This window comes from Chroicocephalus ridibundus, chromosome 2, assembly GCF_963924245.1.
Source record: "Chroicocephalus ridibundus chromosome 2, bChrRid1.1, whole genome shotgun sequence".
In the NCBI taxonomy this organism is placed as follows: Eukaryota; Metazoa; Chordata; class Aves; order Charadriiformes; family Laridae; genus Chroicocephalus; species Chroicocephalus ridibundus.
The window spans coordinates 55,508,258-55,530,699 of record NC_086285.1 but is presented as its reverse complement, the minus strand read 5'-3'; the positions used below and the strand labels follow the sequence as shown (position 1 = coordinate 55,530,699).

Below are 22,442 nucleotides of genomic sequence, written 5' to 3'. Positions count from 1 at the left end.
CCGCAGCCCTGCGTCCCTGCCGGGAGAGCTGTCACCTTCCTCCCGGAGGCAGACGCCAGCGAGAGCCCTCGGGATGCTGCTGCTCCTGCTCCTGGGCCTGGCTGCAGCCTCGTCTCGTAGGTTCCCCTTGTCACCACGGCACGGCACGGTGTGGGGCAGCGGCAGGAGGCACCCCGTATTTGGCAGTGGGAATGGACAGCAGGCTGAGAGTGTTTGTTCTCTTTTCTCTCCTTCTTTCTAGCTGGACGAGCACAAGTGCTTCTGAAGCAGAGTCAAGCATCTGTTACCAGAGAGCAAACGAAAACTGCACGGATTGACTGTGTAGCCGAGGGCATATCTGGCTTCCAGTCTGCGTATATACATTGGTACCGACATACGCCCCCCAGAGCTCCCCAACGGGTTCTGTTAATCGGATCAGGACCAGTCACTTATGATGATGATTCCTATAGGAACAAGTACTCTTCTTGGAAGCAAGGTACAAATGTCTGCACTTTCTTCGTCTATGACGTCAACCCCAGCGATGAAGGCACCTACTACTGTGCCTACTGGCGGTCCCACAGAACTAGCAGACCACAGGCAGCCTGTACAGAAAGCTGCCCGTACCCTGAGCACGAGGCTTTCCGTTGAATTCAGAGAACCACAATTGCACCTTCCTGCCTCTGAAACATCCCAACAGGTTTCTGCTGAGGATGGAAGTATAAATAACAGCCAAAGAGAGCAGCACAAAACCACAAAGAGTTGCAGCGTTCTACAACTCAGGTGGTATCATGGGCTGGGCTGGGGAAAAGGAGCACTCCTCTGGGTGTGGTATTACACCCGAACTATACAGTAACACAGATTGTCTTTGACGGCTATAGATACTTTCTGAAATACAGCGTAGCAGGAGACTATTTGCACTGAAGATTTAGCATGGAAGACTTCAAGCCCTGGTCACGCTAGAGATACTCCTCACTGGTCACTCCTGTCTCAGTGGTGATGTTGGTGATGACTGCTTGTAACACCGATACCACTTAGGACCCCTCGTGACAGGCAAGATCTCTAACACTGGGCAACACCTGAAAAGGCGGCCCCCAAGAACAGATTGTGAAAACCGTTTGCAAGAGAAAGCTGCAACCTAAAGCAGGGAACACGTGGAAATGGGGACACAGCATTGCTCAGGCACACGGGTGGGAGCAGAGCCACAGCGAAATGTGACTTAATGTGACGGTGCTGTCCCCACCCCACATCCATGTGAATATTTCATGCAAATTGAGCACATCATTTCCTCTCCTCAGTGGTAATGTGTCCCCCATCTGAGGTTCATTCCCTGCATTCCTACAGGCCCAGACGTCTTCTCTGAAAACGTCGTTGCTGCACGTTCTTCTTGCAGCTTTGGTTTGCCTTGGAAGAAACCTTCCTCTCTGGCTTTCACTCCTAAGAGGACTATTAATAAAGACAAAATCTTCAAGTCGGTAAACTCCAGGCTTACGGGGTTTTGTTTTGTTTTTCTTTCACTGTAGATGTCTACACTACAGGACCTGGCAGAATTCCATGCATCAATGCCAAGGACCACAGCAGAATGTGACCTTTGTGTACTAGTTGTGAGATGAGACTTAGTTGTGTACGCTGCTATTGACAAAGGCCCGAGAAGATCGGGAGTGGATTGTCTCTTTTGGGTGAGAAAATGAGAAATCTTTCTCAGGGAAGAGCGCGGTGTGCGGTGGCTGCTGCCCAAGTGACCGTTTGCCTTCATGTCTCTGCAGGGCACCTTGTGAGGGCTCTGAAATGAGGGAAAGGACAGGAAAGAGCAGAGGGCAGCAAAGAGGTGGCTGGGAGACGTGCATGCTTCGCCCTGGCTTCACTGCACCCTGTCTGGGGGAGATGGATAAGGCTGACCAGATGGATTGGAGCCGTCTTAAGGAAGAGATGATAGTTCACTATGACTTATCCCATTTGTGCTCCCACAGCAGGCAGTATGTTCTCGGAAAGGCTGGTGAAACGTGCTTCTGGGACAGCTTTGGGGTGTCTGAGCAAAGGAGACCATCCTTGGGAAGGGTGGACTGATGAATGTGAGGTTTCATGGGTGTGCTCGGCAGTAAGTCAGAGAGGAATGTAGTGGATACGCAGGTGAAAAAAAATTGTTTCACGTTAAGTATTGTGGGTCCTTTCTGCTCTCTTGCAGCTGTGGTTTAGCTTGTCAGTAAGTTTAACCCCCTCCGTGCAGCAGGTTGAAGAGCGACCATTGGATGTGCCCCATGAGTCACAGCCGCCTCCCAGTCATTTGATGCTTTCTCCGCCTGAAGGGCGTTATAATGTTCCTGTCTCTCTTGATTTCCTTTCCAGGTTTAACCCACAGAGGCAGCATGTTGCTGCTCCCAGTCCTTCTTGCAACTTCGCTGTGGTCCCGTAAGCCCTTTTTCCTCTCCCCTCTCCTTCCCATTTCCAGAGAGCGCAGTCCTGGCTCCAAAATCCCGTGGTTTCTTCCCCTCAGAGAATTTCTCCGCTTCTCCTTCCAGGTGGAGACGCACAGGCAGTGCCAGTGCAAACCCCAGAGCTGCAGAGGCAGGTGACTGGCAGCTCTGCCAGCATGGCGTGCCGAATGAGCGCCAAAAACATCGTGCACTGGTACAGGCAGCTTCCCGGAGAGCCGCCAAAGAGGATCCTGTACGTGTCGGGACAGTCACCTGTGTTTGATGGCAGCAGTGATACAAGGAGATTTCAAGTTCGGAAACATCCTACTGAGCCCCTCTATGGTCTCACGATACAATATTTAACCCCGAGGGATTCTGGCACCTACTACTGTGCCTATTGGTTCTATGAAGGCATCACAGCGTTAGATGGGCAAAGATAAGCCGTACAAAAAAGCACTTTTGCACTCTGAACCGCAAGCTCAAAATGCTGATCTGCCAAAATGCCGATACTTCCTTATTCCAGCCCTCTCTGACGATTTTCTGCACCAGGATAAGAGAAATAGCAATTTAGCATGGCAGTGGCTAAAGAGATGATGTTTACGGTCAGTGTATCAATTCAATACTCACCCCTCTCTGTAAGGTCCTGAAACTGGAGAGTCCCCGTCACTTTGGCGTGAATACACTGACCGTGACTCTTTAAGATGAAGGCCTGGTTGTACTCAAGTTCAGTAAAATTACTGAAAGCGCAATTAATCCTGTGTCGCTCGAACCAGGACCCAGTCACAGGGGAGCACCCCGCAGCACCAGCCCCGCTCATCGAGATGCCCCTCTGCCATGGCTGCTGCCAGCAGCCCTCACAGGGCTCCCTTTTGTTTTCCAGCCTTCCTTCCAAGAAGTGTTTGCATCTCATCCGAGCTTCAAACCCAAAATCCTGCGGCTGTGCATTTCCTCCCGCATCCGAAACCAGAGTGGAGGCACGTCCCCGTGGTGCAGCTGCCGCGGTTGCTGCAGGCTGATGGCCGCCGTCTGCTCCGGTGGAGGGCAGCACCAGCACGGGGGCATCCCAGGCCCTTGGGCGTGCTGCAGCTGGGTGACTGAGCTGAAGCAGCAAAAGGAGGTCCCTGATGGGGTGGGGGAATGCCTCCTGCCCGCTCGGGCACTGTACGCCTCTCAGCACCCCTGCGGGTGACGGCACACGCTCACCGCCCACTGGGGTGACCTCCAGGTTGAAAGCTTCATGCCCTCACGCGCAGCTGGAGCTGATCTCACTCACAGCCCTGCCTTCCTCAGTGGCTCTGCCTCAAGGTTTCAAGGGCCACAATCCCAGGATTTACCAGTGTTTCTCGTATTCACCTGAAAAGCAGGCAGGACCACAACTGCCTAACCAATTTTAGCATCATGTGCCAGCTTGGAGAGGGTTTTCTACAAACGTGCCCCATCTGCTTGCACACAGAAGACCCGTTGCTGAAGACTGCTCAAGAGAGTCGCCTGCTCCTCCCACACAGCCCAGTCCCCGTCTCCGCTCCCTTGCACCCTCCTCTGACTCTCAACGCCAGCAGAGCGTGACCAGCAAACATGCTGCTGCTGGCAGCGCTTGTCTCCACAGCCGCTTGGTTGTGTAAGTGCTTCCTTGTTTTCTTACCTTCCCTCACAGGCACACACGGCTCTGCTAGCAGGCATCTTCCCAAAGCCCTGAATTCCAGCTCATGACACCATTTCTCCTCTTTTTTTTCCTAGGTGGATTTGCACAAGAAATTCCCGTGCAGAGCCCACTCTCTCTCACCAAGTCTAAAGGAAGTGTGTATCTGGAATGTCACTTTAAAGACGTCTCTGTAAATTTTGATGTCACCTACATACACTGGTATCAACAGAAGGCGAATAAAGCTCCAGAGAGGATTCTCTACTTATCAGGGACGACAAAAGTAGTAGATGAGGGCTTCCAAGAACACAGGTACAGGGTTGAAAAACTTTCTAGCCAGGAAGTGTGTATTCTTACAATAAACGATGTCACTCCAGACGACACCGCTACCTACTATTGCGCCTACTGGTACGATCACTGTGGTAGGAGCTCTGAGGTCACTGAGACAAATACTGCCTCAGCGTCTCAACCACAAACAACTTGAAAGATCCCGACTCCCATCCCCCAGCGTGGATGAGCTGCCTGGCCTCAGGCGCACGCTCTGGAGAAGTAGGACATGCTCGGGGCTGACCGACACCGTGGAAGCATCAGCTGCCAAAAGGTAGGTACAAATGTCTGAACTTTCTTCATCTGTGACGTCAACGCCAGCGATGAAGGCACCTACTACTGTGCCTACTGGCGGTCCCACAGAACTAGCAGACCACAGGCAGCCTGTACAGAAAGCTGCCCGTACCCTGAGCACGAGGCTTTCCGTTGAATTCAGAGAACCACAATTGCACCTTCCTGCCTCTGAAACATCCCAGCAGGTTTCTGCTGAGGATGGAAGTATAAATAACGGCCAAAGAGAGTGGCACAGAAATGCAGGGTGCTGCAACTGGGCTGGGCTGGGGAAAAGGCCACTCCTCTGGGTGATGGAAATGACGGCTGAATTTAGACAATGACACAGATCATCTTTGGAGGATATAGATGCCTTCCCAAATACAGTCTGAGCTGACAACAAGGAAGCGCTGGAAGGGAGGGAGGACAGGGGGAGGTAGCAGTTTGAAGGACGACCATTGGATGTTCCAAGTGAGTCACATCCTTCTCCCAGTCATTTGGTGCTTTCGCCACCTTTATAGTGTTCCTGTCTCTATTAATTTCATTTCCAGGTTTATCCCACAGAGGCAGCATGTTGCTGCTCCCAGTCCTTCTTGCAACCTCATTGTGGTCCCGTAAGCCCTTTTTCCTCTCCCCTCTCCTTCCCATTTATGGAGAGAGCGCAGTTCGGGCTCCAAAATCCCAATTTCTTCCCCTCAGAGAATTTCTCTGCTTCTCCTTCCAGGTGGAGATGCACAGGCAGCGCCAGTGCAAACCCCGGAGCTGCAGAGGCAAGTGAAAAGGAGGTCTGCCAGCACAGCGTGCGAAATGAATTCTGAAGCCACCATACACTGGTACAAGCAGCATCCTGGAGAGCCACCGAAGAGGATTCTGTACATGTCAGAACAGTCTCCAGCTTTCGATGACAGCGGCAAGAGACGAAGATTTCAAGCTCAGAAGCCTCCAACAGAGCCCCTCTATGGTCTCACCATAGATTCTTTAATGCCAAGGGATTCTGGCACTTGCTACTGTGCCTGTCGGTTTTATCAGGGCATCACAGAGTTAGATGGGGAAAGATAAGTGTTTATTCTGGTTTCTCTCCTTCGTTCCAGCTGGACGAGCACAAGTGCTTCTGAAGCAGAGTCAAGCATCTGTTACCACAGGGAAAACTGAACCTGCACAGATTGACTGTGTAGCCGAGGGCATATCTGACTTCCAGTCTGCGTATATACATTGGTACCGACATACGCCCCCCAGAGCTCCCCAACGGATTCTGTTAATCGGATCAAGACAAGTCACTTATGATGATGATTCCTATAGGAACAAGTACTCTTCTTGGACGCAAGGTACAAATGTCTGCACTTTCTCCATCTATGACGTCAACCCCAGCGATGAAGGCACCTACTACTGTGCCTACTGGCGGTCCCACAGAACTAGCAGACCACAGGCAGCCCGTACAGAAAGCTGCCCGTACCCTGAGCACAAGGCTTTCCGTTGAATTCAGAGAACCACAATTGCACCTTCCTGCCTCTGAAACATCCCAACAGGTTTCTGCTGAGGATGGAAGTATAAATAACAGCCAAAGAGAGCGGCACAAAACCACAAAGCGTTGCAGCGTTCTACAACTCAGCTGGTATCATGGGCTGGGCTGGGGAAAAGGAGCACTCCTCTGGGTGTGGTATTACACCCGAACTATACAGTAACACAGATTGTCTTTGACGGCTATAGATACTTTCTCAATTACAGCGTAGCAGGAGACTATTTGCACTGAAGATTTAGCATGGAAGACTTCAAGCCCTGGTCACGCTAGAGGTACTCCTCACTGGTCACTCCTGTCTCAGTGGTGATGTTGGTGATGACTGCTTGTAACACCGATACCACTTAGGACCCCTCGTGACAGGCAAGATCTCTAACACTGGGCAACACCTGAAAAGGCGGCCCCCAAGAACAGATTGTGAAAACCGTTTACAAGAGAAAGCTGCAACCTAAAGCAGGGAACACGTGGAAATGGGGACACAGCATTGCTCAGGCACACGGGTGGGAGCAGAGCCACAGCGAAATGTGACTTAATGGGACAGTGCTGTCCCCACCCCACATCCATGTGAATATTTCATGGAAATTGAGCACATCATTTCCTCTCCTCAGTGGTAATGTGTCCCCCATCTGAGGTTCATTCCCTGCATTCCTACAGGCCCAGACGTCTTCTCTGAAAACGTCGTTGCTGCACGTTCTTCTTGCAGCTTTGGTTTGCCTTGGAAGAAACCTTCCTCTCTGGCTTTCACTCCTAAGAGGACTATTAATAAAGACAAAATCTTCAAGTCGGTAAACTCCAGGCTTACGGGGTTTTGTTTTGTTGTTCTTTCCCTGTAGATGTCCACACTACAGGACCTGGCAGAATTCCATGCATCAATGCCAAGGACCACAGCAGAATGTGACCTTTGTGTACTAGTTGTGAGATGAGACTTAGTTGTGTACGCTGCTATTGACAAAGGCCCGAGAAGATCGAGAGTGGATTGTCTCTTTTGGGTGAGAAAATGAGAAATCTTTCTCAGGGAAGAGCGCGGTGTGCGGTGGCTGCTGCCCGAGTGACCGTTTGCCTTCATGTCTCTGCAGGGCACCTTGTGAGGGCTCTGAAATGAGGGAAAGGACAGGAAAGAGCAGAGGGCAGCAAAGAGGTGGCTGGGAGACGTGCATGCTTCGCCCTGGCTTCACTGCACCCTGTCTGGGGGAGATGGATAAGGCTGACCAGATGGATTGGAGCCGTCTTAAGGAAGAGATGATAGTTCACTATGACTTATCCCATTTGTGCTCCCACAGCAGGCAGGATGTTCTCGGAAAGGCTGGTGAAACGTGCTTCTGGGACAGCTTTGGGGTGTCTGAGCAAAGGAGACCATCCTTGGGAAGGGTGGACTGATGAATGTGAGGTTTCATGGGTGTGCTCGGCAGTAAGTCAGAGAGGAATGTAGTGGATACGCAGGTGAAAAAAAATTGTTTCACGTTAAGTATTGTGGGTCCTTTCTGCTCTCTTGCAGCTGTGGTTTAGCTTGTCAGTACATTTAACCCCCTCCGTGCAGCAGGTTGAAGAGCGACCATTGGATGTGCCCCATGAGTCACAGCCGCCTCCCAGTCATTTGATGCTTTCTCCGCCTGAAGGGCGTTATAATGTTCCTGTCTCTCTTGATTTCCTTTCCAGGTTTAACCCACAGAGGCAGCATGTTGCTGCTCCCAGTCCTTCTTGCAACTTCGCTGTGGTCCCGTAAGCCCTTTTTCCTCTCCCCTCTCCTTCCCATTTCCAGAGAGCGCAGTCCTGGCTCCAAAATCCCGTGGTTTCTTCCCCTCAGAGAATTTCTCCGCTTCTCCTTCCAGGTGGAGACGCACAGGCAGTGCCGGTGCAAACCCCAGAGCTGCAGAGGCAGGTGACTGGCAGCTCTGCCAGCATGGCGTGCCGAATGAGCGCCAAAAACATCGTGCACTGGTACAGGCAGCTTCCCGGAGAGCCGCCAAAGAGGATCCTGTACGTGTCGGGACAGTCACCTGTGTTTGATGACAGCAGTGATACATGGAGATTTCAAGTATGGAAACATCCTACTGAGCCCCTCTACCGTCTCATGATACAATATTTAACCCCGAGGGATTCTGGCACCTACTACTGTGCCTATTGGTTCTATGAAGGCATCACAGCGTTAGATGGGCAAAGATAAGCCGTACAAAAAAGCACTTTTGCACTCTGAACCGCAAGCTCAAAATGCTGATCTGCCAAAATGCCGATACTTCCTTATTCCACCCCTCTCTGACGATTTTCTGCACCAGGATAAGAGAAATAGCAATTTAGCATGGCAATGGCTAAAGAGATGATGTTTACGGTCAGTGTATCAATTCAATACTCACCCCTATCTGTAAGGTCCTGAAACTGGAGAGTCCCCGTCACTTTGGCGTGAATACACTGACCGTGACTCTTAAGATGAAGGCCTGGTTGTACTCAAGTTCAGTAAAATTACTGAAAGCGCAATTAATCCTGTGTCGCTCGAACCAGGACCCAGTCACAGGGGAGCACCCCGCAGCACCAGCCCCGCTCATCGAGATGCCCCTCTGCCATGGCTGCTGCCAGCAGCCCTCACAGGGCTCCCTTTTGTTTTCCAGCCTTCCTTCCAAGAAGTGTTTGCATCTCATCCGAGCTTCAAACCCAAAATCCTGCGGCTGTGCATTTCCTCCGGCATCCGAAACCAGAGTGGAGGCACGTCCCCGTGGTGCAGCTGCCGCGGTTGCTGCAGGCTGATGGCCGCCGTCTGCTCCGGTGGAGGGCAGCACCAGCACGGGGGCATCCCAGGCCCTTGGGCGTGCTGCAGCTGGGTGACTGAGCTGAAGCAGCAAAAGGAGGTCCCTGACGGGGTGGGGGAATGCCTCCTGCCCGCTCGGGCACTGTACGCCTCTCAGCACCCCTGCGGGTGACGGCACACGCTCACCGCCCACTGGGGTGACCTCCAGGTTGAAAGCTTCATGCCCTCACGCGCAGCTGGAGCTGATCTCACTCACAGCCCTTCCTTCCTCAGTGGCTCTGCCTCAAGGTTTCAAGGGCCACAATCCTAGGATTTACCAGTGTTTCTCCTATTCACCTGAAAAGCAGGCAGGACCACAACTGCCTAACCAATTTTAGCATCATGTGCCAGCTTGGAGAGGGTTTTCTGCAAACGTGCCCCATCTGCTTGCACACAGAAGACCCGTTGCTGAAGACTGCTCAAGAGAGTCACCTGCTCCTCCCACACAGCCCAGTCCCCGTCTCCGCTCCCTTGCACCCTCCTCTGACTCTCAACGCCAGCAGAGCGTGACCAGCAAACATGCTGCTGCTGGCAGCGCTTGTCTCCACAGCCGCTTGGTCTTGTAAGTGCTTCCTTGTTTTCTTACCTTCCCTCACAGGCACACACGGCTCTGCTAGCAGGCATCTTCCCAAAGCCCTGAATTCCAGCTCATGACACCATTTCTCCTCTTTTTTTTCCTAGGTGGATTTGCACAAGAAATTCCCGTGCAGAGACCACTCTCTCTCACCAAGTCTAAAGGAAGTGTGCGTCTGGAATGTCACTTTAAAGGCATCTTTGTAAATTTTGATAGCGCTTTCATACACTGGTATCAACAGAAGGCAAATAAAGCTCCAGAGAGGATTCTCTACTTAGCAGGGACAAAAGTAGTAGATGAGGGCTTCCAGGAACGCAGGTACAGGGTTGAAAAACTTTCTAGCCAGGAAGTGTGTATTCTTACAATAAACGATGTCACTCCAGATGACACCGCTACCTACTATTGCGCCTACTGGTACGATCACTGTGGTAGGAGCTCTGAGATCACCGAGACAAATACTGCCTCAGCGTCTCAACCACAAACAACTTGAAAGATCCCGACTCCCGTCCCCCAGCGTGGATGAGCTGCCTGGCCTCAGGCGCACGCTCTGGAGAAGTAGGACATGCTCGGGGCTGACCGACACCGTGGAAGCATCAGCTGCCAAAAGCTGGAGATTTCGGCTGAGCAAAGGCACAGTGCAAAGCTCCGATAGCTGACCCATCCTCTCCGTTCCACCTTCTCCTCCTTTTCACTCAGGCATGTCAGCAATGTGGTTGTAAGGATTTATTTGACGCAAAGCGGGCCCATTTCCACGTTGTTGTTCCTGGAAAAAGGTCAGCAAGTTGTGCTGGAGCTCTTCAAAGGAGCTTCCTTTGCAGTTCTGAGTAACTTCACACACTGACCGTAGGAACTGCGATTTCAGGTAGAACCTGCGTCACAGACTCCCATGTGCCATTCATGGTTGAAAAGAATGGGACCAATGGTTAAAAGGAGACCTGTGGAGCTGCTCACCCAGGGCTTAGTTTTGGGAGCTGCTGTGGGTGATGGTATCCATTTGCAAGCTAGCACCGCTTGCAGGACCTTTCATCAGGGGATGAAGGAGATCTCTTGCGGCCCCAAAAAGCTCGAGGCATTTAGAGGAGCTGCCACTGGGTGATGGGTACTCAAGTCACTCATTTGTCCTCTTTAGGCGCCGGCTCTCTCCTGCCGAAACGTGGCCTGAGCCCAGGGCGCTGCTTGGCAGGCGGGGCTCACCTGCAGGAACTCGCCAGGGTGACAAGTTGTGCAGAACAGCAGACAAGTGCTGCTTGGCTGTTTAGGTGACTAACCTGGACGGACAGGCAGAAGGGACTTGCACCACCAGCGCGAGGTAGAGCCAAAGTTTAACCCTACAGGGCTCCTTGCCGGGTGCAGCCCAGGGCTCTGCTTCCAGCAGCAGGCAAGAGCGGGTGCCCAGAGGAGACCGTACAAGCAAACACACAGCAGCAATTTCCCAGAAATGCTTCCTGATCTCAGTGATGTAGGGCAGCAATTTTGCCTGCTTTCGAGGGGCATCTCATCTCTTCCATCCTCCGATAGTCGATGTCCCTTGAAAATCCAGATAGGAAGAACTGACCTTAAAAGCGAGCACAAATAAATCTTATGTTGAGGGGAAAAAAAGAAAAGAAAAAGAACAGTGACTCTTTACTTATCATCTAAGCAAATTCCTTAGGGGAAAAAAGAAAAAAATGCATGTTTGCCTCAGTAGTGAGCTCTCTCCTCACAAGTGTGTGTGGGGGTGGTGGTGGGGGTTGCATTCTCTCTAGGTGTGGATCAAAGGAAATGGCTTGTGCATGATTATTTAACACATCCGCGGCTGGCACAGCCTCATTGGGCGGTTTCGTGGTGCTCGGATCTGCTTCTCCCCCACCTTGAGTCTGGCCCTGACCCTGTCCCCATAAGGAAGCCGTAAGGAGCGCTGTGACAATGTGGCTACTGAGCACTTTCCTCCTGGCAGCTGGGTTTTCTTGTCCGTGCCCTGCTCAGCCCGCTGCCTGCACGTCCGCCAGTGGCAAAGGGGACGTTGTCTTATCTGAGCTTCATGCCTCTCATTTTTCTCTTTCTTTCACACAGGCGGTTCTGCACAGGTCTTGCAGCAAAGCCCCGTATCCATCACCAAGCCACAAAGCAAAACGGTGCTCATCAACTGCCACGTCTCCGATCCGGACTTTAACAACGTTTTCATTCACTGGTACCGAAAGAGGCCCAACGCAGCTCCCAGGCGCGTTGCCTACATGTCCTCCAGGCTCTTCCTCGAAAACCCCTCTGATGAGGGGAAGTTTAGCATCGAGAAGGACCCCGCCAAATCGGTCTGCACCCTGGGAGTGAGCAAAGTAACTCTGCAGGACTCGGCTACCTACTACTGTGCCAGGTGGGATGCACAGCAGTAGGAAGCCATAGGGGACGTGCACAAAGACGTGCTCTGCGTTCTGACCCAGCTCCTGAAGAGTTTGACGACACGCAGGAACGTCCCCACCCAACTTTTCCCACCAGCTGTGAATCAGGCACACTGTACGGGCAGCCAGACGCCAAAGACGCTGCTGAGCTAGTGCACGCTTTGCAGACGCGCAACTACAGCCAGCAGCAGCAGAGCTGTTATTCCACTCTTTCCAGAGGAACCAGCAGGGACCTTGCCTCCAAAGGATGGCTTTGAATGGTACGGACTACTGTCTCTATTTTGCTTGCCCTATCCCTCTTTATTTTAAACTAAACCTCGGGGGGCTGTAGAGCATTTGTGTTTCTTTGCATAATACTCAGCATTTGGAGATGCCAGCCTGGGTGCAGCATCTCACCTTAGCCGTGAGAAGACGCCGTCACAAGCAGTGCTACTTGTGGGCTCCCAAATGGCTGCTGTGTATTCTCCTGGCCTTTGCCATTCAACCTGTGTGACGGGCAGTCATTGGAGAGCCCTCACATTCATTAAGCTCCACGTCCTGATTGTTTTCTTTAACTTGACTGAGAGTGGACCTGCGGAAAAGTCTCTGACCCCTGGCATTGTGTAGCAGCCTTCAACTAGTCTACAAGCAATGGGAAAATTTGCCACATACTACACGAGTACTTTGTAAACCAGTTAGAGTAATTGTGTGTGTGTGCACGAGAGAGAGAGAGAGAGAGAAGGTGAGTTTGTGCCGCTTGTGTAAAAGCTACAACCAGGCTGTAAACCTTTAGCAGGGTTCAGTCCTGCTGCTTTTGCCGCTGGGAAAGCCTCTCCACGTGATGCCCCAGTGAGTCATTTCCTTTGCTCAGCCGCAGCCCTGCGTCCCTGCCGGGAGAGCTGTCACCTTCCTCCCGGAGGCAGACGCCAGCGAGAGCCCTCGGGATGCTGCTGCTCCTGCTCCTGGGCCTGGCTGCAGCCTGGTCTCGTAGGTTCCCCTTGTCACCATGGCACGGCACGGCACGGTGTGGGGCAGTGGCAGGAGGCACCCCGTATTTGGCAGTGGGAATGGACAGCAGGCTGAGAGTGTTTGTTCTCTTTTCTCTCCTTCTTTCTAGCTGGACGAGCACAAGTGCTTCTGAAGCAGAGTCAAGCATCTGTTACCAGAGAGCAAACGAAAACTGCACGGATTGACTGTGTAGCCGAGGGCATATCTGGCTTCCAGTCTGCGTATATACATTGGTACCGACATACGCCCCCCAGAGCTCCCCAACGGATTCTGTTAATCGGATCAGGACCAGTCACTTATGATGATGATTCCTATAGGAACAAGTACTCTTCTTGGAAGCAAGGTACAAATGTCTGCACTTTCTTCATCTATGACGTCAACCCCAGCGATGAAGGCACCTACTACTGTGCCTACTGGCGGTCCCACAGAACTAGCAGACCACAGGCAGCCTGTACAGAAAGCTGCCCGTACCCTGAGCACGAGGCTTTCCGTTGAATTCAGACAACCACGATTGTACCTTCCTGCCTCTGAAACATCCCAACAGGTTTCTGCTGAGGATGGAAGTATAAATAATGGCCAAAGAGAGCGGCACAGAAATGCAGGGTGCTGCAACTGGGCTGGGCTGGGGAAAAGGAGCACTCCTCTGGGTGATGGAAATGACGGCTGAATTTAGACAATGACACAGATCATCTTTGGAGGATATAGATGCCTTCCCAAATACAGTCTGAGCTGACAACAATGAAGCGATGGAAGGGAGGGAGGACAGGGGGAGGTAGCAGTTTGAAGGACGACCATTGGATGTTCCAAACGAGTCACATCCTTCTCCCAGTCATTTGGTGCTTTCTCCGCCTTTATAGTGTTCCTGTCTCTATTAATTTCATTTCCAGGTTTATCCCACAGAGGCAGCATGTTGCTGCTCCCAGTCCTTCTTGCAACCTCATTGTGGTCCCGTAAGCCCTTTTTCCTCTCCCCTCTCCTTCCCATTTATGGAGAGAGCGCAGTCCTGGCTCCAAAATCCCAGTTTCTTCCCCTCAGAGAATTTCTCTGCTTCTCCTTCCAGGTGGAGATGCACAGGCAGCACCAGTGCAAACCCCGGAGCTGCAGAGGCAAGTGAAAAGGAGGTCTGCCAGCACAGCGTGCGAAATGAATTCTGAAGCCACCATACACTGGTACAAGCAGCTTCCTGGAGAGCCACCGAAGAGGATTCTGTACATGTCAGAACAGTCTCCAGCTTTCGATGACAGCGGCAAGAGACGAAGATTTCAAGCTCAGAAGCCTCCAACAGAGCCCCTCTATGGTCTCACCATAGATTCTTTAATGCCAAGGGATTCTGGCACTTACTACTGTGCCTGTCGGTTTTATCAGGGCATCACAGAGTTAGATGGGGAAAGATAAGTGTTTATTCTGGTTTCTCTCCTTCTTTCTAGCTGGACGAGCACAAGTGCTTCTGAAGCAGAGTCAAGCATCTGTTACCACAGGGAAAACTGAACCTGCACGGATTGACTGTGTAGCCGAGGGCATATCTGGCTTCCAGTCTGCGTATATACATTGGTACCGACATACGCCCCCCAGAGCTCCCCAACGGATTCTGTTAATCGGATCAGGACAAGTCACTTATGATGATGATTCCTATAAGAACAAGTACTCTTCTTGGAAGCAAGGTACAAATGTCTGCACTTTCTTCATCTATGACGTCAACCCCAGCGATGAAGGCACCTACTACTGTGCCTACTGGCGGTCCCACAGAACTAGCAGACCACAGGCAGCCTGTACAGAAAGCTGCCCGTACCCTGAGCACGAGGCTTTCCGTTGAATTCAGAGAACCACAATTGCACCTTCCTGCCTCTGAAACATCCCAACAGGTTTCTGCTGAGGATGGAAGTATAAATAACAGCCAAAGAGAGCAGCACAAAACCACCAAGAGTTGCAGCGTTCTACAACTCAGGTGGTATCATGGGCTGGGCTGGGGAAAAGGAGCACTCCTCTGGGTGTGGTATTACACCCGAACTATACAGTAACACAGATTGTCTTTGACGGCTATAGATACTTTCTCAATTACAGCGTAGCAGGAGACTATTTGCACTGAAGATTTAGCATGGAAGACTTCAAGCCCTGGTCACGCTAGAGATACTCCTCACTGGTCACTCCTGTCTCAGTGGTGATGTTGGTGATGACTGCTTGTAACACCGATACCACTTAGGACCCCTCGTGACAGGCAAGATCTCTAACACTGGGCAACACCTGAAAAGGCGGCCCCCAAGAACAGATTGTGAAAACCGTTTGCAAGAGAAAGCTGCAACCTAAAGCAGGGAACACGTGGAAATGGGGACACGGCATTGCTCAGGCACACGGGTGGGAGCAGAGCCACAGCGAAATGTGACTTAATGTGACAGTGCTGTCCCCACCCCACATCCATGTGAATATTTCATGCAAATTGAGCACATCATTTCCTCTCCTCAGTGGTAATGTGTCCCCCATCTGAGGTTCATTCCCTGCATTCCTACAGGCCCAGACGTCTTCTCTGAAAACGTCGTTGCTGCACGTTCTTCTTGCAGCTTTGGTTTGCCTTGGAAGAAACCTTCCTCTCTGGCTTTCACTCCTAAGAGGACTATTAATAAAGACAAAATCTTCAAGTCGGTAAACTCCATGCTTACGGGGTTTTTTTTGTTGTTCTTTCGCTGTAGATGTCTACACTACAGGACCTGGCAGAATTCCATGCATCAATGCCAAGAACCACAGCAGAATGTGACCTTTGTGTACTAGTTGTGAGATGAGACTTAGTTGTGTACGCTGCTATTGACAAAGGCCCGAGAAGATCGAGAGTGGATTGTCTCTTTTGGGTGAGAAAATGAGAAATCTTTCTCAGGGAAGAGCGCGGTGTGCGGTGGCTGCTGCCCAAGTGACCGTTTGCCTTCATGTCTCTGCAGGGCACCTTGTGAGGGCTCTGAAATGAGGGAAAGGACAGGAAAGAGCAGAGGGCAGCAAAGAGGTGGCTGGGAGACGTGCATGCTTCGCCCTGGCTTCACTGCACCCTGTCTGGGGGAGATGGATAAGGCTGACCAGATGGATTGGAGCCGTCTTAAGGAAGAGATGATAGTTCACTATGACTTATCCCCTTTGTGCTCCCACAGCAGGCAGTATGTTCTCGGAAAGGCTGGTGAAACGTGCTTCTGGGACAGCTTTGGGGTGTCTGAGCAAAGGAGACCATCCTTGGGAAGGGTGGACTGATGAATGTGAGGTTTCATGGGTGTGCTCGGCAGTAAGTCAGAGAGGAATGTAGTGGATACGCAGGTGAAAAAAAATTGTTTCACGTTAAGTATTGTGGGTCCTTTCTGCTCTCTTGCAGCTGTGGTTTAGCTTGTCAGTAAATTTAACCCGCTCTGTGCAGCAGGTTGAAGAGCGACCATTGGATGTGCCCCATGAGTCACAGCCGCCTCCCAGTCATTTGATGCTTTCTCCGCCTGAAGGGCGTTATAATGTTCCTGTCTCTCTTGATTTCCTCCCCAGGTTTAACCCACACAGGCAGCATGTTGCTGCTCCCAGTCCTTCTTGCAACTTCACTGTGGTCCCGTAAGCCCTTTTTCCTCTCCCCTCTCCTTCCCATTTCCAGAGAGCGCAGTCCTGGCTCCAAAATCCCGTGGTTTCTTCCCCTCAGAGAATTTCTCCGCTTCTCCTTCCAGGTGGAGACGCACAGGCAGTGCCAATGCAAACCCCAGAGCTGCAGAGGCAGGTGACTGGCAGCTCTGTCAGCATGGCGTGCCGAATGAGAGCCAAAACCATCGTGCACTGGTACAGGCAGCTTCCCGGAGAGCCGCCAAAGAGGATCCTGTACGTGTCGGGACAGTTACCTGTGTTTGATGGCAGCAGTGATACATGGAGATTTCAAGTATGGAATCATCCTACTGAGCCTGTCTACAGTCTCACGATACAATATTTAACACCGAGGGATTCTGGCACCTACTACTGTGCCTATTGGTTCTATGAAGGCATCACAGCGTTAGATGGGCAAAGATAAGCCGTACAAAAAAGCACTTTTGCACTCTGAACCGCAAGCTCAAAATGCTGATCTGCCAAAATGCCGATACTTCCTTATTCCACCCCTCTCTGACGATTTTCTGCACCAGGATAAGAGAAATAGCAATTTAGCATGGCAATGGCTAAAGAGATGATGTTTACGGTCAGTGTATCAATTCAATACTCACCCCTATCTGTAAGGTCCTGAAACTGGAGAGTCCCCGTCACTTTGGCGTGAATACACTGACCGTGACTCTTAAGATGAAGGCCTGGTTGTACTCAAGTTCAGAAAAATTACTGAAAGCGCAATTAATCCTGTGTCGCTCGAACCAGGACCCAGTCACAGGGGAGCACCCCGCAGCACCAGCCCCGCTCATCGAGATGCCCCTCTGCCATGGCTGCTGCCAGCAGCCCTCACAGGGCTCCCTTTTGTTTTCCAGCCTTCCTTCCAAGAAGTGTTTGCATCTCATCCGAGCTTCAAACCCAAAATCCTGCGGCTGTGCATTTCCTCCCGCATCCGAAACCAGAGTGGAGGCACGTCCCCGTGGTGCAGCTGCCCCGGTTGCTGCAGGGTGATGGCCGCCGTCTGCTCCGGTGGAGGGCAGCACCAGCACGGGGGCATCCCAGGCCCTTGGGCGTGCTGCAGCTGGGTGACTGAGCTGAAGCAGCAAAAGGAGGTCCCTAACGGGGTGGGGGAATGCCTCCTGCCCGCTCGGGCACTGTACGCCTCTCAGCACCCCTGCGGGTGACGGCACACGCTCACCGCCCACTGGGGTGACCTCCAGGTTGAAAGCTTCATGCCCTCACGCGCAGCTGGAGCTGATCTCACTCACAGCCCTGCCTTCCTCAGTGGCTCTGCCTCAAGGTTTCAAGGGCCACAATCCTAGGATTTACCAGTGTTTCTCCTATTCCCCTGAAAAGCAGGCAGGACCACAACTGCCTAACCAATTTTAGCATCATGTGCCAGCTTGGAGAGGGTTTTCTGCAAACGTGCCCCATCTGCTTGCACACAGAAGACCCGTTGCTGAAGACTGCTCAAGAGAGTCACCTGCTCCTCCCACACAGCCCAGTCCCCGTCTCCGCTCCCTTGCACCCTCCTCTGACTCTCAACGCCAGCAGAGCGTGACCAGCAAACATGCTGCTGCTGGCAGCGCTTGTCTCCACAGCCGCTTGGTCTTGTAAGTGCTTCCTTGTTTTCTTACCTTCCCTCACAGGCACACACGGCTCTGCTAGCAGGCATCTTCCCAAAGCCCTGAATTCCAGCTCATGACACCATTTCTCCTCTTTTTTTTCCTAGGTGGATTTGCACAAGAAATTCCCGTGCAGAGCCCACTCTCTCTCACCAAGTCTAAAGGAAGTGTGCGTCTGGAATGTCACTTTAAAGACGTCTCTGTAAATTTTGATGGCGCCGCCATACACTGGTATCAACAGAAGGCGAATAAAGCTCCAGAGAGGATTCTCTACTTATCAGGGACGACAAAACTAGTAGATGAGGGCTTCCAAGAACACAGGTACAGGGTTGAAAAAGATTCTAGCCAGAAACTGTGTATTCTTACAATAAACAATGTCACTCCAGACGACACCGCTACCTACTATTGCGCCTACTGGTACGATCACTGTGGTAGGAGCTCTGAGATCACCGAGACAAATACTGCCTCAGTGTCTCAACCACAAACAACTTGAAAGATCCCGACTCCCATCCCCCAGCGTGGATGAGCTGCCTGGCCTCAGGCGCACGCTCTGGAGAAGTAGGACATGCTCGGGGCTGACCGACACCGTGGAAGCATCAGCTGCCAAAAGCTGGAGATTTCGGCTGAGCAAAGGCACAGTGCAAAGCTCCGATAGCTGACCCATCCTCTCCGTTCCACCTTCTCCTCCTTTTCACTCAGGCATGTCAGCAATGTGGTTGTAAGGATTTATTTGACGCAAAGCGGGCCCATTTCCACGTTGTTGTTCCTGGAAAAAGGTCAGCAAGTTGTGCTGGAGCTCTTCAAGGGAGCTTCCTTAGCAGTTCTGAGTAACTTCACACACTGACCGTAGGAACTGCAATTTCAGGTAGAACCTGCGTCACAGACTCCCATGTGCCATTCATGGTTGAAAAGAATGGGACCAATGGTTAAAAGGAGACCTGTGGAGCTGCTCACCCAGGGCTTAGTTTTGGGAGCTGCTGTGGGTGATGGTATCCATTTGCAAGCTACCACCGCTTGCAGGACCTTTCATCAGGGGATGAAGGAGATCTCTTGCGGCCCCAAAAAGCTCGAGGCATTTAGAGGAGCTGCCACTGGGTGATGGGTACTCAAGTCACTCATTTGTCCTCTTTAGGCGCCGGCTCTCTCCTGCCGAAACGTGGCCTGAGCCCAGGGCGCTGCTTGGCAGGCGGGGCTCACCTGCAGGAACTCGCCAGGGTGACAAGTTGTGCAGAACAGCAGACAAGTGCTGCTTGGCTGTTTAGGTGACTAACCTGGACGGACAGGCAGAAGGGACTTGCACCACCAGCGCGAGGTAGAGCCAAAGTTTAACCCTACAGGGCTCCTTGCCGGGTGCAGCCCAGGGCTCTGCTTCCAGCAGCAGGCAAGAGCGGGTGCCCAGAGGAGACCGTACAAGCAAACACACAGCAGCAATTTCCCAGAAATGCTTCCTGATCTCAGTGATGTAGGGCAGCAATTTTGCCTGCTTTGGAGGGGCATCTCATCTCTTCCATCCTCCGATAGTCGATGTCCCTTGAAAATCCAGATAGGAAGAACTGACCTTAAAAGCGAGCACAAATAAATCTTATGTTGAGGGGAAAAAAAGAAAAGAAAAAGAACAGTGACTGTTTACTTATCATCTAAGCAAATTCCTTAGGGGAAAAAAGAAAAAAATGCATGTTTGCCTCAGTAGTGAGCTCTCTCCTCACAAGTGTGTGTGTTTTGTGGTGGGGGTTGCCTTCTCTCTAGGTGTGGATCAAAGGAAATGGCTTGTGCATGATTATTTAACACATCCGCGGCTGGCACAGCCTCATTGGGCGGTTTCGTGGTGCTCGGATCTGCTTCTCCCCCACCTTGAGTCTGGCCCTGACCCTGTCCCCATAAGGAAGCCGTAAGGAGCGCTGTGACAATGTGGCTACTGAGCACTTTCCTCCTGGCAGCTGGGTTTTCTTGTCCGTGCCCTGCTCAGCCCGCTGCCTGCACGTCCGCCAGTGGCAAAGGGGACGTTGTCTTATCTGAGCTTCATGCCTCTCATTTTTCTCTTTCTTTCACACAGGCGGTTCTGCACAGGTCTTGCAGCAAAGCCCCGTATCCATCACCAAGCCACAAAGCAAAACGGTGCTCATCAACTGCCACGTCTCCGATCCGGACTTTAACAACGTTTTCATTCACTGGTACCGAAAGAGGCCCAACGCAGCTCCCAGGCGCGTTGCCTACATGTCCTCCAGGCTCTTCCTCGAAAACCCCTCTGATGAGGGGAAGTTTAGCATCGAGAAGGACCCCGCCAAATCGGTCTGCACCCTGAGAGTGAGCAAAGTAACTCTGCAGGACTCGGCTACCTACTACTGTGCCAGGTGGGATGCACAGCAGTAGGAAGCCATAGGGGACGTGCACAAAGACGTGCTCTGCGTTCTGACCCAGCTCCTGAAGAGTTTGACAAGACGCAGGAACATCCCCACCCAACTTTTCCCACCAGCTGTGAATCAGGCACACTGTACGGGCAGCCAGACGCCAAAGACGCTGCTGAGCTAGTGCAAGCTTTGCAGACGCGCAACTACAGCCAGCAGCAGCAGAGCTGTTATTCCACTCTTTCCAGAGGAACCAGCAGGGACCTTGCCTCCAAAGGATGGCTTTGAATGGTACGGACTACTGTCTCTATTTTGCTTGCCCTATCCCTCTTTATTTTAAACTAAACCTCGGGGGGCTGTAGAGCATTTGTGTTTCTTTGCATAATACTCAGCATTTGGAGATGCCAGCCTGGGTGCAGCATCTCACCTTAGCCGTGAGAAGACGCCGTCACAAGCAGTGCTACTTGTGGGCTCCCAAATGGCTGCTGTGTATTCTCCTGGCCTTTGCCATTCAACCTGTGTGACGGGCAGTCATTGGAGAGCCCTCACATTCATTAAGCTCCATGTCCTGATTGTTTTCTTTAACTTGACTGAGAGTGGACCTGCGGAAAAGTCTCTGACCCCTGGCGTTGTGTAGCAGCCTTCAACTAGTCTACAAGCAATGGGAAAATTTGCCACATACTACACGAGTACTTTGTAAACCAGTTAGAGTAATTGTGTGTGTGTGCACGAGAGAGAGAGAGAGAGAGAAGGTGAGTTTGTGCCACTTGTGTAAAAGCTACAACCAGGCTGTAAACCTTTAGCAGGGTTCAGTCCTGCTGCTTTTGCCGCTGGGAAAGCCTCTCCGCGTGATGCCCCAGTGAGTCATTTCCTTTGCTCAGCCGCAGCCCTGCGTCCCTGCCGGGAGAGCTGTCACCTTCCTCCCGGAGGCAGACGCCAGCGAGAGCCCTCGGGATGCTGCTGCTCCTGCTCCTGGGCCTGGCTGCAGCCTGGTCTCGTAGGTTCCCCTTGTCACCACGGCACGGCACGGTGTGGGGCAGCGGCAGGAGGCACCCCGTATTTGGCAGTGGGAATGGACAGCAGGCTGAGAGTGTTTGTTCTCTTTTCTCTCCTTCTTTCTAGCTGGACGAGCACAAGTGCTTCTGAAGCAGAGTCAAGCATCTGTTACCAGAGAGCAAACGAAAACTGCACGGATTGACTGTGTAGCCGAGGGCATATCTGGCTTCCAGTCTGCGTATATACATTGGTACCGACATACGCCCCCCAGAGCTCCCCAACGGATTCTGTTAATCGGATCAGGACCAGTCACTTATGATGATGATTCCTATAGGAACAAGTACTCATCTTGGAAGCAAGGTACAAATGTCTGCACTTTCTCCATCTATGACGTCAACCCCAGCGATGAAGGCACCTACTACTGTGCCTACTGGCGGTCCCACAGAACTAGCAGACCACAGGCAGCCTGTACAGAAAGCTGCCCGTACCCTGAGCACGAGGCTTTCCGTTGAATTCAGAGAACCACAATTGCACCTTCCTGCCTCTGAAACATCCCAACAGGTTTCTGCTGAGGATGGAAGTATAAATAACGGCCAAAGAGAGCAGCACAAAACCACAAAGAGTTGCAGCGTTCTACAACTCAGCTGGTATCATGGGCTGGGCTGGGGAAAAGGCCACTCCTCTGGGTGATGGAAATGACGGCTGAATTTAGACAATGACACAGATCATCGTTGGAGGATATAGATGCCTTCCCAAATACAGTCTGAGCTGACAACAAGGAAGCGCTGGAAGGGAGGGAGCACATGGGGAGGTAGCAGTTTGAAGGACGACCATTGGATGTTCCAAGTGAGTCACAGCCTCCTCCCAGTCATTTGATGCATTCTCCACCTTTATAGTGTTCCTGTCTCTATTAATTTCATTTCCAGGTTTAATCCACAGAGGCAGCATGTTGCTGCTCCCAGTCCTTCTTGCAACCTCATTGTGGTCCCGTAAGCCCTTTTTCCTCTCCCCTCTCCTTCCACAAAGCGTTGCAGCGTTCT

The 22,442-nt window shown here is 51.9% G+C and overlaps 1 protein-coding gene and 8 gene segments (V, D, J or C); all 9 read left to right on the top strand.

The window, feature by feature from the left end:
• Positions 1-2,342: 2,342 nt before the first annotated feature.
• LOC134510661 (Ig kappa chain V-VI region NQ6-8.3.1-like) lies at positions 2,343-2,803 on the top strand (the record flags this gene model as incomplete). The annotated part of the segment is given in 2 exon segments: positions 2,343-2,385; positions 2,496-2,803. Coding segments are annotated over 2 exon segments (351 nt in total), but the record flags the coding sequence as incomplete, so codon positions are not given.
• Positions 2,804-3,965: 1,162 nt separating this feature from the next.
• On the top strand, positions 3,966-5,685 carry LOC134510858 (immunoglobulin kappa light chain-like). Its single transcript, XM_063324076.1, has 3 exons — positions 3,966-4,008; positions 4,128-4,451; positions 5,351-5,685. The coding sequence occupies exons 1-3, from the start codon at positions 3,966-3,968 to the stop codon at positions 5,683-5,685; spliced, it is 702 nt and encodes a 233-aa protein (XP_063180146.1).
• A 2,133-nt stretch (positions 5,686-7,818) lies between these two features.
• On the top strand, positions 7,819-8,279 carry LOC134510660 (T cell receptor gamma variable 4-like; the record flags this gene model as incomplete). The annotated part of the segment is given in 2 exon segments: positions 7,819-7,861; positions 7,972-8,279. Coding segments are annotated over 2 exon segments (351 nt in total), but the record flags the coding sequence as incomplete, so codon positions are not given.
• Positions 8,280-9,440: 1,161 nt separating this feature from the next.
• LOC134510857 (probable non-functional T cell receptor gamma variable 10) lies at positions 9,441-11,027 on the top strand. The segment is given in 3 exon segments: positions 9,441-9,483; positions 9,603-9,923; positions 11,014-11,027. Coding segments are annotated over 3 exon segments (378 nt in total).
• Positions 11,028-11,400: 373 nt separating this feature from the next.
• Positions 11,401-11,849, top strand: LOC134510911 (T cell receptor gamma variable 9-like; the record flags this gene model as incomplete). The annotated part of the segment is given in 2 exon segments: positions 11,401-11,443; positions 11,548-11,849. Coding segments are annotated over 2 exon segments (345 nt in total), but the record flags the coding sequence as incomplete, so codon positions are not given.
• Positions 11,850-12,793: 944 nt separating this feature from the next.
• Positions 12,794-13,274, top strand: LOC134510659 (T cell receptor gamma variable 4-like; the record flags this gene model as incomplete). The annotated part of the segment is given in 1 exon segment: positions 12,794-13,274. A coding segment is annotated over 1 exon segment (481 nt), but the record flags the coding sequence as incomplete, so codon positions are not given.
• Positions 13,275-13,764: 490 nt separating this feature from the next.
• Positions 13,765-14,598, top strand: LOC134510658 (Ig kappa chain V-VI region NQ5-61.1.2-like; the record flags this gene model as incomplete). The annotated part of the segment is given in 3 exon segments: positions 13,765-13,807; positions 13,918-14,190; positions 14,570-14,598. Coding segments are annotated over 3 exon segments (345 nt in total), but the record flags the coding sequence as incomplete, so codon positions are not given.
• Positions 14,599-16,384: 1,786 nt separating this feature from the next.
• Positions 16,385-16,845, top strand: LOC134510656 (Ig kappa chain V-VI region NQ6-8.3.1-like; the record flags this gene model as incomplete). The annotated part of the segment is given in 2 exon segments: positions 16,385-16,427; positions 16,538-16,845. Coding segments are annotated over 2 exon segments (351 nt in total), but the record flags the coding sequence as incomplete, so codon positions are not given.
• Positions 16,846-18,006: 1,161 nt separating this feature from the next.
• On the top strand, positions 18,007-18,473 carry LOC134510655 (T-cell receptor gamma chain V region DFL12-like; the record flags this gene model as incomplete). The annotated part of the segment is given in 2 exon segments: positions 18,007-18,049; positions 18,169-18,473. Coding segments are annotated over 2 exon segments (348 nt in total), but the record flags the coding sequence as incomplete, so codon positions are not given.
• Between the last annotated feature and the right edge of the window lie 3,969 nt (positions 18,474-22,442).

Coding starts and splice junctions, on each gene's coding strand:
- LOC134510858 (XM_063324076.1), top strand. CDS start 3,966: ATGCTGCTGCTGGCAGCGCTTGTCTCCACAGCCGCTTGGTTGT. Junction 4,009..4,127: donor CTCCACAGCCGCTTGGTTGT/GTAAGTGCTTCC, acceptor TTTTTTTCCTAG/GTGGATTTGCACAAGAAATT. Junction 4,452..5,350: donor CTACTGGTACGATCACTGTG/GTAGGAGCTCTG, acceptor TTCTCCTTCCAG/GTGGAGATGCACAGGCAGCG.